This window comes from Mandrillus leucophaeus, unplaced genomic scaffold, assembly GCF_000951045.1.
Source record: "Mandrillus leucophaeus isolate KB7577 unplaced genomic scaffold, Mleu.le_1.0 Scaffold815, whole genome shotgun sequence".
NCBI lineage: Eukaryota > Metazoa > Chordata > Mammalia > Primates > Cercopithecidae > Mandrillus > Mandrillus leucophaeus.
Genome location: NW_012108864.1, coordinates 817,941 through 838,134, shown reverse-complemented (window position 1 = coordinate 838,134; position 20,194 = coordinate 817,941). Strand labels below are relative to the sequence as shown.

The window sequence follows — 20,194 nt, the reverse complement described above, 5'->3', positions numbered from 1 at the left end:
TTTACTGATTCTCATGGAAAGATTTGCAGTCTAACCCAGTGGTTCCCAAACTTCACTGTCCATCAGAATTACCTAGAGAGCTTATTAAAACACAGATTGATGGACCCCACCCCCAGAGTTTCTGATTAAGGAGATCTGGGGTGGGATCTGAAATTTTTATTTCTAGTAAGTTCCCAGGTGACACTGATGTTGTTGGTCCAAGGATCAAAGCTGGAGAACCATCACGCTAATCTTTACGTTCTGTCACACTAACAGTGTTTGGAATAGAGTCTTCTGTGAGGAAAGGAAAAGGAAAATCAAAATTGATCTCCCTTTGAGGTAAACATTACATGTATCCATTGATATCACAATTGTTTACAAAGCATACATTTAAAAAAATTCTTAGAACTGTTTTTATAATTCTAGTTTCATTCTTACAGCAATGAAAAATGAATCTGATTTGCTTTAAAGCTGAGTTCATTGGTGGTTTGTTCCCAAAATTGTTTATAGTTTGGTTTGATTCAACTCCTTGAAATAACGTGGACTGTGTCAATGTTATGACTGGACAGTGTCAATGAGGTAGACTGTATCCATTCAGTGAGAATGACCTCTCCCCACCCATGGGTGGCTGGCTGCTCACTGCCTTTGCCTGGAGCCCCTGAGAAGCTAAGCCATAACCAGCTTAGGATTTTGCCAACCAACACATACCTCACCCTACTCCCAGATGATGCTGACATCTTCTGAATTTGACCCTATGAAACTGGCAAATTCTTCAATAGCTTTTCTCCTGGAGATGGGCATGAATGTTATTCTGGGGTGAGACTTTTGGGAATCATGGTACCAAGGACTTTATCCTGCTTAAACAAACTCTATCTCAAAACCCTGCCTGAGGTTTTTTTTTTTTTTTTTTACCTGTATGGGGCTGCCATGGTTTGCACAGTCATGATCTTCCTTTACTTGTGTCCTTAAATTTGTGCTTTGGCTGGAAACGTAGACATTCAATTATTAGCCTTAATTTTGCAATTCCTATGCTTGCTGCATGGAAGTTTTGTGAAAGAAAGAAGCTTCTCTTTTTTCTTTATCCTAGCACTGGGGAACTTAAGGGAATGTAATTTCAGGACCTGAAAGTACCAGAAACACCTTCAAGGATAGAATGGGCTCAAGTTAAAATTAGCAGCTCTTTAAAATGTGTAACGTTTTGATTCCACCATTGCTCTTTTTATTTGTATACATAACTGAGATGGGAAGAGAATGGAAAAAATATTTTTTACAAGAAAGCTACAGGAAATTTAATTCTATTTAATTCAGATATTACTCCTAGAGGATTTCCAGAATTTATGAAAAGTTGATGTATATGAGAAAGTATATTGTAGATGTCAAGGAAGGATGAATAACATAAGTAAATGTTACATGCCTAGCACAGTACATGGGATACAGTAGATACTTAAGAAATCACTGTTGTCATTGTTGTTGCAACAGGCACCCTTACATTGATGAGGGTATAGGCCTTGATTAAAAGATTATGGTAAAATAAATAGTGCAAGCCATCCATGTTCTACATGGCACTCTGTTAACTGAAACTTGTGCATGCCTGAAATCAATTCCTCATTTGCACGATCCCATGTAACACGTTAAATATCCATTATCAAAAAACTGTGCAAAGAATAGACTGTCTGTACTTTCAACACCATGGGAGTTTATTTTTAAAGAAACTCTGTGATGAATTTTCCTATAAATTAGGTTTTGTCCTCTGTAGATATCATACCAAAGAATGTGGTGGGTTAAATTCCTTCAAATTCCTCTCAAATCATTTGCAATTTGTAATGAATGCCAGGAAAGATAATTTGGATGTCACTGAAAGCTCTTTCCATGACATCTTTTTCCTTCTTTCCCTCTCTTTGTATTACAATATGGCTTTTCTTGAGTGTCTCATTTTTTCAGTACTGCCTGACTCAGCCACACCATCACGCTGATAAGTGGCATAGAGCAGAGGGGTCATCTGGTCATCTCTTTCTGTTGCCCTTCCATCTATCTTCCATTCAAATCAGCCACTGCATGTATTTGAAAGAGAGTAGGAATAAGCTCATTTGCAGTCCGACACCCTGAGTGAGAGGCTACAGCGGAGATCTGTGTGACAGAGTGGATTACCATGCACGGTGAACCTCCACTGCAGACTTTTAAAGGTCTTGCCATATGTAGTTCACTGTGGTAAAATTTTGTTGCAGAGGGATGACATGAAAAGCTAACAGGCAGTGTAGCAGCTACTCTCTATTTTATTCAGGGAATTGCATATGATGAAAACATTGGTGGGCAATCATTATTGGTTCACTGTGATTTTCACTTAGGTTTAACATTAGGAAAGGCACCAATCTCTCTGGTGTCAAAGAGGGTCCACATGGAAGGAAGTGGTGAATAGTTTGACGGGCTTCAGTTCTCTCCAATTTCTTCTGAGTTTTCGAATCTTTCATTCATACTGGCATTAATTTCTAAACTATTTTTTCTATAGTTACTGTGATAAATTACACCAAAACGAGTGTCTTAAAACAACACAAACTTATTATTTTACAGTTCTGGAGGTCAGAAGTCCAGAATTTGGTCTCAGCAAGCTAAAATCCAAGGTGTCGGTGGGGCTGCATTCCTTCTGGACCCTCTATAGGAAAAGCTGTCTTCTAGATTGTTCTGGTTAGAAGTTCTAGAGGCTCCCCACATTCCTTGACTTTCAGCTTTTTCTACCATCTTTAAGGTCAACAGTATAGCATTATCCAATCTCTCTTTTTCCCTCTTTGCTTTTCTTCTGGCCAGGTTTCATATTTTCCCCTCTTTATTTTTTTCCCCCAGCTCTTTCTTTATACAGACCTGTATTTAAGTTACTGGAATCAAATACCTATTTATTCTTTCTACTGGTAGATTAATGCATGGCCATGTTGCTCTTACCATTCTCTTTCTCTCTCTCTCTCTTTTTTCCCCACTTTTCTCCTTTCTCTTTAAAATGAAAACAGACCTGTACTGGCACTCTTTTTTTTTTTCTTTAACACATTCATGAGGAGATTAAAGTTTTGCTTTTTAGCCTTAATTTTCCTAAACTTGCCTTTTTTGAAAGTTCATTGTCTGTGCAGTCCCCCAAAGGAAGAAATCTAGTGTTTCCATAGCAAACCTAATTGTGAAAAGATGTGTATTTCCCAGCTTGCCTATTGTCAAGACTCATGTGTATGCCATCATCATATTTTATAAAGCAAATGTTAAAGTTTACAAAACCCCTTACTATTAAAATTACTGTTTTGTATGACTTTAATTTTGGAGAAAATTTGCATTTTCATTCATACCATTCACTATTGGTTTTTAAATCGGAAAAAGAAGTTGTGTATATAGGATAATTAAAATGTTAAATTTTAAAGAGACCAAAAATAGCTCCTGGTTTTTGGAAGAATGGCTGCATTTATACCTACTTTGATCACAAAAGAAGACATGTAAATTGTGATAAAACATAGTTAATATACAGTCAAAAGGAAGAAAATAAAATGAAATACACTACCCAGGAAAAAAGCCATGAATCAAATGGTGATACAATCTTTTGGATTTTTTAGTACACGTGTGTGTGTGTGTGTGTGTGTGTGTATTTTAAAAGATTAGGACTCTTCTGTTCATACTGTTTTCTGATCTGTTCTTTTAAACTAACAGTGTGTTATAAATACTTTTTGTATTAATTGACAACATTTGTATTGGCTGCATTGTGTTTTATCATGTGGATACACTGTGATTTATTTTTAAAACATTCTGGCAAATATTCTTGCAACTACTCATAAATATTTCCTTAGAATAAATCCCAGGAAGGGAATTCATGGGGTAACCAGGCGTTTTTAAGTGTTTTTATACATATTAGTAAATCTAGAAAAGGGAAGTTAAGCGTAACACCCTCCAGGACTGCTCCTACTTAGTGGTGAATGTTAGTTGCGGAGTTGGGGCTCGGCTGGGGGACCTGGATAGTGGTAATCCAGGAGGTAACTTCACAAAGTGGAGTTGCTGCATTTATGTTGTTTCCCAGGCAAATGTGCCATCGTGATGTAATGACTGCTTTTTTTCTTGTTAAATTTTAGGTTACCTCGCACCTCGAAACCTTCCTAGTACTGGATTCTTCCCGTTCCTGCAGACCCTACTATGTGACACAGACTCTAAATGCAAAGACACCCCCTATGGGCCACAGGACCTGCTTCGTAGGAAAGGGATTGATGCTGCACTATTTAAAGACAGGTGGGGGCACCTCTCAAGTGTGTTCAATTACTCTGAGAGCTCAAACCTTGTTTCCTTATGAGATAAGCCAGGAAGCCATGCAAGCTTAGATACACAAGTTTGTTTTCTATGTCTATAAATGTGATGATCTAAATATGAAATAACGAAGTAGGTACAAACTGGAATAACTGTGTTTATGTGAGATTGAGTACAATCTACTTTGGGTGACTGTCTCAAATTTGCTTTATAAGATGGGTGACTAAGGTAGTCCTCCTTTACATCCCTCAAAGATTCTCTATCCAACCTTAAATTATCAGTGACACATTGCCTGAGACTCATCACAAGCATAAGATGTCATAAGTGTAGGATAAGTGTCAGGGCCATCATCCTGGAAGAATGACGTACTGGTACTACCCTGTATGATACTTTCAGATACAATAAAACCCAGGAAGTGCAAAAAAAGAAATTAAGGGTGCTGAAATTCAAAGTAATAAAGTTAAAAGTATACGTAATTGAATGACAACCTTTAAATGAGGTTATTGCGTGTTCTACTGTAGGGTGTAAGGAGCAGTTGAAGAATGAATAGGGAATCTAAACCATTAACAACCTGACTTTACAACCTCAATTTTCCCTTCCTGGGATTCTAAACCTAAAGAGACTCCCAGAAGCCTATCTGTCTTCAGAACTGAAAACAATATTATAATCTTGAATCAACCAAGAACTAATTCTCTGTTAGAGATATTTTTTGAGTGTCTCTCAAGAAAATATTATATTTATCTATAATCGTAGATATTTAGTTGCCAAACTTTAATACTAAATTCCTTAGCATGTAGCACAATTTCTCTTTTAATACCATTCTCATGATTTTGGTCATCAAATAATATAGGTGATACTTTAAGAGCGCAACTGCAACCCGTTTAGCAAAAAATATAAACATGTTAAGAATTGTCATGAGACACAACTTGGAACCCCTAATTGTTGGGTTGCTGATTCACACTGATTTTGTTGTTTCAGTAATTAGGCTTGATCTGATGTCCATTCGTTCATTCATTAATCTATTTAAAAAATAGATTAATAGACTGAGAGGCTTCTATGTGCCAGGCACCATTCTAGGCACTGGGATACAGAGGTGAATAAAACAATTTCTCTATCCTTTTGTTACTTGCATTCTAAAGGAAGAGAAAGCAACAGCATGATCAAATAAATAAATAGCATAATTAATAATAATGAGTGTGCTAGTGAGAAAATAAAGTAGGTTAACAGGTAGAAATTGTAAAGTAGGGATTTAATAGAGTGTCAAAAGAAGGTCTCTGATAGAAGTGACATTTTGGTAGAGACCAACAAGGACAAAGAAAAACCAGCAGCAGCATATGAATAGCTGGAAGAGAGTGTTGCATGCAGAGAAACAGCAAATGATCCTGAGGTGGGGACAAACCCAACCATTTAGATGAGCAAAATGTCAGCTAACATGGTTGCAACACAGCAAGGGATGAGGAAAGGGATTGGGATATGTAGAAAAGGAACCTCAGAGACCAGAGCATGTAGAACCGATCATGAAAGAAAAGGTAAGGGGATTCGCATTGTGTGTTTAGTATAAGGAGAAACCATCCGAAAGTTTTTAGCCGGGAAATGACATGACATGACACATTGTCTATGAGAACAGCACAGTTCTAGGCATATGCAAGTATGACCTCAATGAGCACCAGTGTGTAATTAATTCTATAAGAAGACCACAGCCAGCTAGGGTCTATTCCCTCTTGTATAATCAGTTCAAAGGTGGGATGCAAAGAAAAATGGCATTCCTTCTTGTTCCAGTGTTGATGGTCTCTATGCTTGTCACTAAGTGAGTGATGAATTAGGAATAATATATGCTGATGTTCTAGCAGGGGAGGGAAAACATTAAATCAGTAACAATAATAGGAGATAGTACAATGAAGAGTGCCAGAGGGAAGCTGAAGGAAGGCACCCTCTATACTTAAAGCAGAAAGAGAGCTTTCAGCTGAGGTAATCAGGTAAATCTTCACAAAGAGGTTTACTTGAGATGGACATTGTGTGAACCAGGCATTAGAGGAACTTTGAGAAAAATTAATATCCATCATTTACAAACTGGATTACCATTTTACAAAGAACTATAAGCGACATAATTAATAGTATCTAAGAAGTAGACAGCTACAGTTCCCTCTAAAGAAGTATTTGTCTATCTAATTTTATAGAGAACCAAACTCATGGGGTTGCATGAGATGAGACACTGAGTTGGTTTTGGAAGGAGGATTAAAGTCCACGTTTATTTTATCATCTGTTGATTATTCTCTAGATGGCTGATCATGTCTGCTTTACTTAGTTTTAGTCTAATCTCCAGGTAGTTTGTCTAGCTCAAGTTGTATATTGCTGTATATTCACTATTTTCTCTAAACTACTAAGTAATTGGAGTTTAATTTAGAAAATTATGTACAATAATAAAATTGCATTAATGATATTTCCCATCATGCTATTAACTTTTATGTTTTATATAGCTGTGCAATGAAACTGGCATATATTTTACCAGATAAACAATTCCACTAAAATTGCTTCCCTTTAGTGAAGGAAGATTCACCAGCGTAGCCTCATTAGGAATCAAAACCGTCTTCCTTTTCTGTTCTGTAAGTGAGGGGAAAAAATGCCACCTTTGGTCTCATCAAAAGAGGCCTGCCATGTTTCTTTTAATAGAATGCTCTTCTGAAAGGCGTGATCACACTGCAGTCACTACTTGTTGGCCAGTCGCCAAGTGTTTTGATGTGATTTTGCGTCTGGCACCAGCCTTCTGTTATTAAATTCATACTTCTCTAAGCATTAGCTTCAGGATGAGATGTTTTAAAAAAATCCAACACTGTACTCAGCATTGACTCTAACTAGCTGTCTGAAAAAAGAAACAATTACATTTACAGTTTTCTTGCTCATTTGCACAACAGATGATCCAATATCACAGATCTTACCCTTTTCTTTCCTCCTTACACTGCCTCTCAGAATCTATCAGCACCGTGGGAGACCCTGGCCATGTGCCATTGCTCACACAGTTGGCGAATGGCAAAGATCGTTCCCCAGAGCGTACAGGGTCATTATTTGGAGAAGGGATTCAGCTTTCCTGCAGATCCTGGGGGCAATTGCCTCTGTGGATTTGCTCCCTATTTCTGTTGACACTCGTTCGTGACCTGCGGCTTCTAAATTCGTACCTCTGCTCCTATTGTATGGCTCCTGCAGAACTTGAAAAAATATTTAATCAGAGTTTAGTCAGGTCAAATCTTAAAGTGCCAAACTTTGGTTTAATATTGAAAAACATGGATGAGCTTAGAAACTAACCAAAAGATATTATTAGGAGTGTAAGATAACTGGAAGTAAAATAGATGTTTGCCTTCATTTGGTTATATAGATGAGAAAGGATGTAGAGGTCTCTTGTATTAATTTTAGATTAATTTATAACCATTTGGTAACCATTTTAGCTAAAATCAGCATAAAAAGAAAAGGCAAAAAGAATTTAAGAGTTTTAAAACTTTCCTCTAGCTTGTGTTAGTATTACATTTTTGTTATTACATAGTTAAAACCACAAAGAGATACATGAATTAAAACATAATTACATGTAATTTAAACAGAGATATTGATAATTATGAAATAAAATTGATAAAAGTAAAAAAAGAATGGTTAAAATTTTATTTATCAAAAACAAAGTAGAAGAATGTCTTAATTATTGTGTAAGCCCAACCATTCATTCAATAAGAACATACTGAATTCATACAGCATGCTGGAGGCTATGCAAGTCACTACAGATACAGAAATGAATGAGGCATATGTCTTGCCCTATATAAACTTACAGTTCAAGTGGGAAAGAGAGAAGTAGAGACAAGATAACAGGTAAACTGCTATATAACATGGTAAATGTAATGAATGTCTGTTTAAGTCTCACTGTGCCCAGAATATTACACAATAAATGGTGAATAGTTTCACAGGTACCATAACACATTGTTTCTGCCTGAGGAATATGGATCTTACTGGAGAGTATCTTAGTGAAATGGAGATAGGTGTGGGTGGGCAGATGCCAGGAGAGTTCTTTCAGAGGCTTTTAAGAGTGTGGTCGTGGAGAACAGACGGGGTGGTGGTTACCAGAATAGCAGAATGTATATTTGAGATAGGTCATGGAGAAAGAATGCCAGAATTCAGTGAAAGGGAAAAATAGAGTCACTTGCATAGTTGTCTTACAGGAATAGGCCGATAGCTTTGCTACTGTGATGGAGAGATTACACATTTCCTTGCAGTGTTGCCAAATTAGTCTGCTTGTTTCGTGGTTAGGTAGAACATAATCTGCGCAGTGTCATCTGAGAGATACAGTGGTGTTATCTCCTTCTCCCAATATTCTGTGTGTTGCTGGCACATGTAGGATACCCCCTAATCTGCCCATAATAATAGCCCAACAAATTTTGGGAATGTATTAGTTGGCCTCTACTCACTATATACTATAACTAACTCCAAAGTTTTTCCTAAGAATGTAGAAAACCCTAGGACATAGTAACATATTAAGACATTTCTAAATCTTAATGTTTTAACTGACACAGATTGTTGGATTAAAACTGGGCCACCTATGAGAGACATATGTTTTGAATGTGGACAGATATCCATAGCTGAAGTATGGATGATCCTTAGGGAATGAGAGTCAGGATGAAATATGAATAATTAAAACAATTAAAATTTTCCTGTGGGTGACTTCTGTTTGGGATATCCAGGAAGGACAACTGCGTCAAATCACTGAGGAGGCCTCAAACCACTACAGTGTCCTTAGTCCTTATTTGCAGTTAAAAGTTAGTGATAAATGCCATCTGGAAGTGGAATCAGAACTAGACTTACAGCAAATCTCGTATGTTTCCAGGTGCCACTACATACCCATGTAATTCTGAATCTGGGGAAATGAGAAAAAATACATATGTAAATTTAACTAACCCTTAGAGACAAAAAAGAATGTCAGAATTTTCTTCCCAGGATTTACCATATGTCCCTTTCCTGAGAGGAATTCCTCTTATAGATTATGCCATGGCACACAGTACCACTTACACAGGTACTGATGTTTCCTACTCATAGGAAAAAAACACCCAGTAGAAGTACATGCATTTTACCATTAAGATGATATATATATAAATGTGACATTTCCTGAAAGTAACTATTGGTAGACATGTCTGAGAACAAGTAAAATCTATTCAGTGCTTAGTTTTTTTTTCCCCTCAGAATGATGGAATTCTTAAATCCAAAATGTTTCCCGTATTGAGTTCCACTCCAAAATAGAGCCCTACAAATGTCACTGAGGCAGAATCTACATCTTCACCATCTTAGAGGAGAGGCCCTGAGCCATGCCCATGGTACCGTGCATGTGACTGGGTCCAGTAAAAGTTAGTAAACTGATGCCATGGGCCACTTGTGATTTGACTCAGGTTTTGTTGGTTCACCCAGAGGGTTGAATTTTCTGGAATCAGATGGGCCTATGTCCCCAATTCAGGGGACAGCTAAGTTTTGTGTAATACTTTCATATACTTCCCAGAGATATCCAGTATGAGACAGAGTCTCTGAGACTTCCTTGGAGCTATTTAGAGCTCCTGAGTAGGACTTTTATCTCTCCTGATTTGATGTGGTCATGGAGACTGGAAATGGGGATGAGTTCAATAATTCCATTAGCTGTCATAGTCTAGTACAGGGTTTCTCAACCTTGATTCTCAACTACTGATAACTGGGACCAGATAATTCTTTGTTGTATTGTACATTGTAGGATGTTTCAGTATCACCCCTAGCCTCTACTCACGAGATGTCAGTGACACTCCTCGCACAGTTGTGACAATCAAATATGTTTCCAGATATTGTCAAGTTCAAATATGTTTCCAGACATTGTCAAGTGTCCCCTGGGGTAGGGGGAATTATCCACACTTGAGAACTACTGGGCTATTAGAAGGCTGAAGGAAAAATTTTTCTGGTTGCAAGAGGCTTGCATTAAGGATGTGAGTAAGAATCTTGCTCTGTAAGAAATACAAATGGTACTAACTCAGATTTAGGGGCCCTGTCATGTGTTCCAGTCCTCCTTTGTGCTGGTCCTTACTTAGCTATTCTCATTAATGTACCATAATCCCTGTAAAATCTTGTTTTACTTGCCCATTATTTTACATAAATAAGAACGTAGTCAATGTCGGTGAGTTAAATGAATATGGTAGGTACAATGTAAGATGATAACTTTGGGACTATGGCTGGGTGTTTCCTTCCTTAAGAATCCTTGCAGAATCAGATATGCAACAATGGAGAGCAGGCCACAGCCATTTAAAAAAAGATGCTTTAGTGGTAAGTTGTTCCAAGTAACGTTCTTCATTATCAAGTATCCAGTGCTTGTCATGTGCCAAACATCCTACTATCTGCCAACACAGTACACTGTAGGCTTTTCTTAAGAACCTTACAGTCTAAAAAGGGGGAAATTGGTACACACTACTGGTGGAATATTTATCTCATAAATAGATAAAGAAGTTACATAAATCCATAAAATGAGGAAGGGGTTATACAACTCTGGGTGAGGGCCTGTGCCTCATTCCATATCACTAGTCAATACTTATAGGTTCCAGATCTATAAAATAATGGGGTACATCCATTTGGCATCCGGAGCTTTTGAAGTTTCTAGGATTCTGAAGGGATTACATCTAAAGTATGGGCCTCCAGTTCCATACTGATGGTGAAGGTTGCATCTTTGCAACATCTTTTATGGGTACTCTGACCAAGAGCTAATATTGATGAGTACCTATGATGACAGGGCCAAGAGAGACTCTTGGTACACACACCTCATGTCATACAACAACCTTGCAAGGTAGGTGTTATCATTGCTAATTTGCTGATGAAGGAGACAATAGCTGGAATCTTTTAGAAAGAGAGAGCTGAAATTCCAAAGATATCTTCTAACTCTAAAGTACTTTCTGCCATACTCCAACAATATGGTCTCTTTTTATTTAATCAGCCATCAGATCTTATGGTCCTATACTATGTTAGATATCGGGAATATAAAGATAAATAAGACATGGCAGTTTTTCCCAAAGATGTCACAGCGGAAATAGAAAAAGTGGTGGGAATAGGTGCAGATAGATATGACATAAGTGTGCACCAAGTGCTTGTGTGAAATAACGGGAAGGGTGCTATTTCTCAACCACTGTTCTAAGAAGCATGTAATGCTTTGTCTATAAGCATGATCCTGCTCATTAGAAACTTTAGGGAATGCCATTAACTCAGTAAGACCAGCTACTTTCTTGCCCTCTTTAAGTAGGTTAATAGGAAGTTAATAGAGTTAATTGCCTTTGTTTGGGGGGGAAGTAAGCTGTGTTTCAACTGACAGCATTAATTCATCTTTTTACGCACATACACAGTTGTACATTTATTTTGTGGTTTCAATTTTAAGAGTTTAAAGAAAACAGTTTTGATGTGTAATGGGAATAGACACATGCTGTCACACCGCACCTTGTCAATGCAAAATGAAGCTGGAGAACATTTTCAGGAAGGGGAACAGCAAAGCACAAGTGATATCCAACTCTCACTTCCAAAAAATAAAGGACACATTAAGGCTATATAAAAGGATGTGGGCAACCACGTCATACTGGGCACTTCCTGGTGAGAGAAAAGCGCTGTTAGAATGGGAGCTGCTGTGGGTCCTTGTCTAGGAGCAGTCATTTTACTGGTGAGCAAGCTCAGAGCTGCAGAGCCAGCTGCTTGCTGGGAAGGGAATGAGTTTGTCTTTCCATGGTGTTTAAATGCTATTTGTGGGAGTAATTTTAGGTTTCTTATCTGAATGTGGGAAGATGAGTGAAGCGTCCTCTGTGGGGCAGATGCAGCTTTTGCTTCTCCAAGAGCACACTTTCTCAGTTTCCTATTGCCTCTTCTTTCTTTTTTTTTCCCACTTCCTCACCACCATTCATTATTCAGTCTATTTTCTCTTGCTCTTTCATTGCTCATTTTGATCTTTGTCATCCTCCCTTTCATTTTTGTTGCTGTCCCTAGTCCTTAAAATTTTTATGAAGGCAGTTTTTGCTTTTGTTTTCAAAATGTGTTGATATTCAATAGTCCTCGTAGGATTTCAAGCCAAACTAAAAAAAGGTTGAGAAAAAGAAAAGTAAACTCGACTTTCTCAAACTTTCTAAAACTTCTTTTTGAGAAAAGGGAAAATGTTCAGGTCAGTTCTTATTTTTTACCTGAACAGTTTTCCCATCCACATAGTCAGCATAAGGAATGTAAAAAGATTTAGGGGCATACAGTCAGGGTCATGAATAATTCAAATATATATTAAGAATGCGGAACTTTTGGAGCGAAAAGTACATTTTATGGAGAATATTGGAAAAACACTAGGGAATGAAAACAAATATCACTTCTTTTTCTTTTTCCAATTATAAATCACAAAGTACCCTGGAACCAGGATTCAGATCTTCTTTCTAAAACAGAAGTCAAATTGAACCACGGTAGTAAGCAGAATTTCTTGCTTTTCCATTATCTTTTTATAGCCATTGTTATGTACCTCAAGGTTTTTATAAATAACTCCATAAAATTCACCAACTTTTTGGAATTCTAAAAATTATTTGCATCCTGGCATTTAGACTGATTTTATTTTTGAAACATACATACTTATTTTAGGCACACGCTTTTTGATACATCCAGTTTTCAAGAAAATGTGATCATCTCCATTTTAATAATAAACTAAGCAAAAAGTGAATTTTTAGAAAAGAGGGGGTTACTAATTGTGGGAAGGCCCAGCAATGTTTTCTTCCAAAACCTAGTGTGATCATGTTGTACAGGGATTCCTGGCACCATAATGTAATTATTACTGCCTTGACACATTCAATGAAATGAAAAATTTATTTTAATGTTATTCTTTTTATACCTGGTGCCATCTGTGATGACATCAACCATAATTCCTGGCACATACTGGGTATTCAATAAATATTTGACCTTTTTCTTCTTCCTTACATCTGTGTTGAAAATCTTTAAAAGGCCATCTATAATTTAGCATAGAAAACTTATTTTTCTTTTAATGTTGACAAATAAGCAGACCTTTCTTTCAGTCCCCAAAGCACTCTTGGATTCTCATTTATTTGGGACTTATCAATTTTTTAAAAGAAAAATATATATCATACATATTTTAAGTATTTATCTCTAATGTCTTTTTAAATGCCCTTTCTACAAGATTAAAGTAAAAATAACTATTTTAAACATCATCTAGGCCATTTTCTCTGAATAAAAATATACTTCGTAAGAGACCTTATATATTCATTGGTGTGTGGTTAGGTGAATTCTTCCATTAAAATCCTGGAAACTATATTAAATATTTGAAAGTCCTCAGACAGCCCTGGAATCTGCCACATAATACATTGCTGTAACTAACTAAAATTAATGTGGGAGAAGTTATAGAGTTCTCGCTTTTTCTTCTCTAGTGAGATTCTGAGAAAGTCATCCAACCTGGATAAGGACAGCAATTTATCATTCCAGAGCACCCAAGTTCCAGAAAGAAGGCATGCATCACTAGGTAAGCTATTTTCTTCTGTAGAGTTTAGAACAAGCCTTATGGAACAGTAAAGGTCTAATCTTTGAAAGGTTTATACTTTAAACTTTTCAGACAAAGATGGAATGCTTAGAATATCCCTGAGAGATCTAAATGTTCCTCATGGTTGCCTGAGTATGGCAGTGCAACTACGCAAAGGTGTCGAGAATAACTAGAAATTAAGTTCTTACTGAAATACCCTACAGGAGCAGAAGCCTACATGTTGAGAATTGCACCATTTCCCAGAACTGACTCTAGACTCTTTCATTGTCTGCAATGAGATGATGCGGGGATGGGTTAGAAAGCCCATTAATAAAAATTATTGGAAACAATCTCAGAGGTTTGTCTAGATTTTCCATTTTACAGATGAAAAATATGAGGCTCAGCAAAGTTAGGCGCTGTGTCTATAGCCATACAGCAGAGCTGGCATCAGAAGGACTTGCAGGCCAGTAGTCTTCCAGCTGTACACTTCTTCCTCACACTTAATGCTCAGTATCACAGTCTTCAGTGTGACTGTGGACTTGCTTCACATCTGGGCCAGTGGCTCTCAAATTACACGTGCAGAGAATCTTCCTGAGTTACTCCCTCAAAAGCTGCATTCCTGAGCCTTAGGCACAACTGATTCAATTCCAAGTGGACTTGAGAAACACTGATTAGAAGCCACATGTTAAAAAAATAAATGCTTTAAACAGCACGACTGGCTCACATTCATCTGACAAATATTTATTAAGTCCCTAATACTAAGCAGCCACTGTCTTAGGGGCTGGGGATATATTAGTGAACAAAACAAGATTCCTGTATGTTGAAATATGACTGGTGCTCTGGATAAAAAGGGAGTTTCTTTAAAAAGGTCATGGGATATTTAAGACTTTATGATATTAAATAACATTCCAATGCAAGTTGATGGAGCAAGTAAAAAAAAAAAAAAAGTCCCGTGTTTATATAGTAGGAACATGGTGGTGAATGGTTTTGAGGAGTTAATGTTCTATTATGAATGATCTATGGGTGTTTGGCTGAGTAGGTTAAAGCACCATAGAAATAAGGTTATAATGTTATGGTCTAGTAAGTTTTGCTTTGCTTGGTAGCCACAGATTATGTTTCTCACTCTGACCAGTTATCTCACAAATACATTCCATAGTCTAAAGGAATCAGATGGCAAATTCTTCAGTCCCATGGGCACTAAAATAAAGCCTAGGCCCTACTGATGATGAGTCACTGGTACCATTGAATACTAAGATTCTTTGCTCTGAGGATGACAACAGACTTCTGTATTAAATTTATAAAAGTCAATATACTGGCTTAATGAACATCCATGTTATAGATACGAATGTAGTCTTCTAGCTAATGCTCCAAACCCAGAAAACTCTGCTACATCATAAATAAACAATACTAGATGAAGATGCATTGGGAATTACTTAATTAGAGTATACTGTAGTCCAGGCTAATTGCTTTATCCCATTTATTTGATCTAAAATATTATTCAGAAACCACTTGGAGAAAGGAATTTATTATTCTAAGCAGATTTCAGTGTCCCAATTGGATAATTAAAAGAAAAGACCATTATCGCCAGATGTGCATTGGCAGATCCTTTGAACAGATGTTGGATATGATGGATCTGTGGAGCTAGTGTAGGTACCTCAAATCCTCCAGGCCTGCACAGAAATGATTCGGTTTATTGGGCAATAATATTGGTGATGAAGTTTAATGTCACAGACTGGAATGAAAGTAAATGACATCTAAATGATTGGAAAAAAAATAAGAACAGACCAAAGCCATCGCAATTTTATATGAAAAGAAAAACTCATGGAATTTGCCATTTTTCCAGTATAAAATGTTCATGGAAGAGGCACATTTGAGCACATCCTTGCTGTAGGGTATATGAGGTCACAAATGATGTTTATGGATTCTCATGCAGTCCTGTGCATTTGTGTGTGTTTGGAATGCCAATCTGTTCCTTCTTTGATTACAGCCACAGTATTTCCCAGTCCAAGTTCTGATTTGGAAAGTCCTGGAACATATACTTTCAATGGCAGTCAAGTGCTCGCACGAATTCTTGGCTTGGAAAAGGTAACTTGATTCAGTTTTGTAATGAGTAGAGTGATTCAACATAGGCCTTTTAGGTTAATAGAAGGATCTCTCAAATAGCAAGATGTTTGGAGCACCTTTCCTATTTAGAGTAGTATCTTAGGCAACTTCTTTTCTTAGGAACTCTTCAATACACAGCTTAATTGTAAGACCTTCTGAATTCTTTAAGATCTCGAGTATTTATTTACTTCCCTGTTAAGTCCCTTAATTGAACTTAAAGTTTTCATTTAATAAGAAATTAGGGTGGCATTATATGTGATGTTTTAATTTTCTGAAACAGGAAAGAAAAAAAGACCAAATGAAGTTATAATGCTCTTTGAATTTGCTGCCTCATCCATACTAATCAAGTTTTGGGAAAAATTAGAGCTAAGGAAAATATTGCCCTGAAGTAGGAAAATCCTTTTTCTTAGCATATTTTAGAGAGTTTACCTATGGATTTCTCTGTGTCCTAGAGACCATCCACTTCAAGATTTCCCAGATTGCAAGATAATGAACATAATTTCTATGAGAGGTGTGAACTGGCAGCCTCTGAGCTAAATGTGTGTGTGAGTGTGTGTATGGAGATTTTAAGACATTGAATGTGCATGCCTTTAAGCAGAACACGTGCTTTTTGTGACTACAATCCCCACTTCTCCTTATTGTCTTTCATCTGGCCAGATTCATATATTTAAGTTATTTGACTGGTCCCATAGGTATTTAAGTCTTGTTTTATGCGCTCTTTAGAAATGAAAAGACATCATTTTCAACATTTGGCATTAGAGATACTATTCTCTCTCTCTCTCTCCCACTCACCTTTCTTTTCTCCTTCCCCATGTCATCTACACACACACACACAAGCATTTTTAATAATATATCTATGTGTTGTATAGCAACCATTTCTTTCATCTGATCATGAGACATGTCTTTAAAGTTTATTAACATTCCGATAACCATAACCACTGCTACTGAATATGTCTTCGTTAGTTATACTTAAATTAACACTCTGTACAACTGAAGCATCTCAATAAACTGAGTTATATAAATGAGTCAAAGGCCAGCACAAAAGTGGACTCCAGGAAATGGCATCACACTCATCAACTCTGCCCATGCTGGCCAAAATAGAGGACTTTTCAATCTGTCCAAAATAGACATTGAAAGTCTAGTTTACGTAATATTTGAGGTTTCTAATGTTTTTTGTCTGGCATAGAAGTCTCTCAATATGCCCAGTTAATTCCAGTCTAAAGCTTCCCCCAATCAAGTACAGTGTATAAATTAGAGAACGTTATTCTATTCCATTCTAATTCTTCCATATTGGTTCCTAGAAGTAGACAGTCTTGCATTGGATCAGATAAATTCTTTAATATCTAGAAGAGCAATGCTATTCTCCAAAATGCTACTTTATCGTATTGAAACTCTCAAGTTCTCTTTCTCATATGGAATAAAATTTCAGAATTTTGTGAGGCAGCACAGAGCTATATATCCAGGGGAGATAAGCCAAAAATGAAATTTCTATGTATGGATACATATTTTTAGAGTAGTTGGAGCAGGGAAGAGATGTAAAAATTAGGATGATATATTGATGCCTGTGTCAGCAATCTCTCTGATTCCTCTTTCTTTCTCTTTACTGCTTTCTGCAACACTTGCAAGAATGAGTAGAGAAATCATTTTGGGGTGAGTTTATGTGGACTGTTAGAAGAGAGATATGGATGAATGACTAGAAGGCCTAACACTTATAGTACATCCTAGATAAATAGATTCTGTCTTGTTCCATTACTTGTAGAATTTGAGTCACTAGAAGGTAGCATGTATATTTTGTAATATACACTTAAGAGGAGGATGAAATTGGCCTCACCTCATGGAGTAATAAGAATTAATTATTAAGATGGACCCCTTAAGTCTGACAACAAACTATCATTAGCTCTGTAAATATCTAAATAACTTAATAATGGTAAATATGATCAATATTATTGGTAAAATACTGCTACATCATGACTGGCCTAAATTATGAATATATAGGGAGATTATGATGATTCCATTATGAAAATGATTTCCAGTGACTACTTTTAGTAGTTATGCCTGCTATTATATATTTTCATATATGTTTTCCTTTTTCTTTCTATATATAAGACTTAGATGGAAGAATTGCTTTGCAAATGAAGCAATCTATATTTGTACACCTCTGTGAATAAACACTGTTCATCCTAGGAATAGACCTCGAAGCTCCTTCTGTTGGAAGTCTTCCAAAGATCACAACCAGTTTCCCATGAGTGTCATGAAGAGTTAGGACACCTGAGTTAGGACACCGCTGCTCAATGTCCAGAAAAAATGAATAAGATTTTTATGCATGAAGATTTTTATAAGCAAAGACTCTGTATACTGAGGTTTTCTAGTCAGAGACAAGAAATGAGTTCAGTCAAATAAATCATATATAAATCATTTAAATAATAACAATGACAAGAATTTACCACATTCATACATTCACTCTACAAGTGTTATTTTAATAGCTGCTATAATGGAGGACCTTAAAATGGCTATTTTGAAGAACGCTTAGATTCCTTGAAGACTAGAATATTTGAACATCTACAATTATTAACATTCATATTTTACTCTTTTCACACATGCTTTTAGCTGTTAAAGCAAAATTCAACTTCAGAAGATATACGAAAAGAACTGTGTGATAGCTATCCAGTATACATTGTGGATGATGCCTTCTCTTGGACCTTTCTAGGAAGAAATATTTTTAACAAATTTTGCCTTTCTAACATGACCCTTTTAGAGTCTTCTCTCCAAGAACTAAACAAACAGTTCTCCCAGGTGAGTGTAGATCTTTGATGTACAAAGTGACTCAACATGAATTAAAGAGCAATTCTATAGCCCATGTAGACTGGGAAATGCTGACTGGGATGTTTGTTTACCTTAGGGATGCTTTCCTCGCATAGACATCTGCACACAAAGTTTAATCTTAAGTAGTATTACATATTTAATGTGAAAGGTTGAAATGATTTCAATGCTAAACCAAAAATATTACATTATGGTTAATGTGGACACACCTTTTAAATAAAATATGGCTTTGCTCTACAGTAAATGAAGTTTGATTGTTTTCTCTGAGACCTTTAGGTGAGATTACTCAGGCTGTGATACAAGTTTAATAACTAAATTATCACAGTCATATAACTGTCAGAATTTAGAATAATGGGTAAAATCTTTTTATTTTTCTCACTGGCTTCAAACCTAGTTTGAAAAGCTAGTTTTTCTTTAATTGTGAATTTTCAAAAACTTTTATTTAGGTTCAGGGGCACATATTGCAGGTTTGTTATATAAGTAAACTCATGTCACAGTGGTTTGTTGTCTAGATTATTTTGTCACCCAGGTACTAAGCCTAGTAGTACTCAGTAGTTATTTTTTTCTGATCCTCACCCTCATCACACTCTTCACCCTCAAGTAAGTCCTAGTGTCTGTTGTTCCCCTCTTTGTGTCCATGTGTTCTCGTCATGTAGCTCCCACTTATAAGTGAGAAAACGCAGTATTTTGTTTTCTGTTCCTGCATAGTTTGCTAAGGATAATGGCCTCCAGCTCCATCCATTTTCCTGCAAAGGACATCATCTTGTTGTTTGTTATGGTTGCATAGCATTCCGTGGTGTATGCGTACCACATTTTCTTTATCCAATCTGCCACTGATGGGCATTGAGGTTGATTCCATGTCTTTGTTTTCGTTTTGTTTTGCTTTTTGTTTTTTCTGAGACACAGCTTCACTCTGTCACCCAGGCTGGAGGGCAATGGTGCTATCTCAGCTCACTGAAACCTCCGCCTCCCAGGTTGAAGTGATTCTCGTGCCTCAGCCTCCCACGTAGCTGGGACTACAGGCCCAGGCCACCACGTCCAGCTAATTTTTTTTTTTTTTGTATTATTAGTAGAGATAAGGTTTTGTCATGTTGGCCAGGCTCGTCTCGAACTCCTGACCTCAAGTGACCCACCTGCCTCGGCCTCCCAAAGTGCGGGGATTACAGATGTGAGCCACTGCACCTGGCCAAGTCTATGTCTTTGTTATTGTGTGACTAGTGCTGCAGTGAACATACGTGTGCATGTCTTTATAGTAGAATAGTTTATATTCTGCTGGGTATATACCCAGTAATGGGATTTCTGGATTGAATGTTTTTAGGTCTTTGAGGAATCACCACACTGTTTTCCACAATGTTGAAACTAATTTATCCTCCCAGTAACAGTGTTTAAGTGTTTCCTTTCTCTGCAACCTCACCAGCATCTGTTATTTTTTGACTTTTTAATAGCCATTCTGACTGGTGTGAGATGGCATTTCATTGTGGTTTTGATTTGCATTTCTCTAATGATCAGTGATATTGA

The 20,194-nt window shown here is 36.8% G+C and overlaps 1 protein-coding gene across 1 annotated transcript in view; it reads left to right on the top strand.

Moving 5' to 3' along the window:
* Nucleotides 1-20,194, top strand: part of ABCA12 (ATP-binding cassette, sub-family A (ABC1), member 12) — a 227,578-nt gene that overhangs the window by 74,266 nt on the left and 133,118 nt on the right. Inside the window, exons 3-6 of the mRNA XM_011967889.1 lie at nucleotides 4,074-4,227; nucleotides 13,665-13,756; nucleotides 15,741-15,838; nucleotides 18,464-18,649. Coding sequence (XP_011823279.1) covers nucleotides 4,074-4,227; nucleotides 13,665-13,756; nucleotides 15,741-15,838; nucleotides 18,464-18,649 — 530 coding nt within the window. The remainder of the gene's footprint in view (nucleotides 1-4,073; nucleotides 4,228-13,664; nucleotides 13,757-15,740; nucleotides 15,839-18,463; nucleotides 18,650-20,194) is intronic.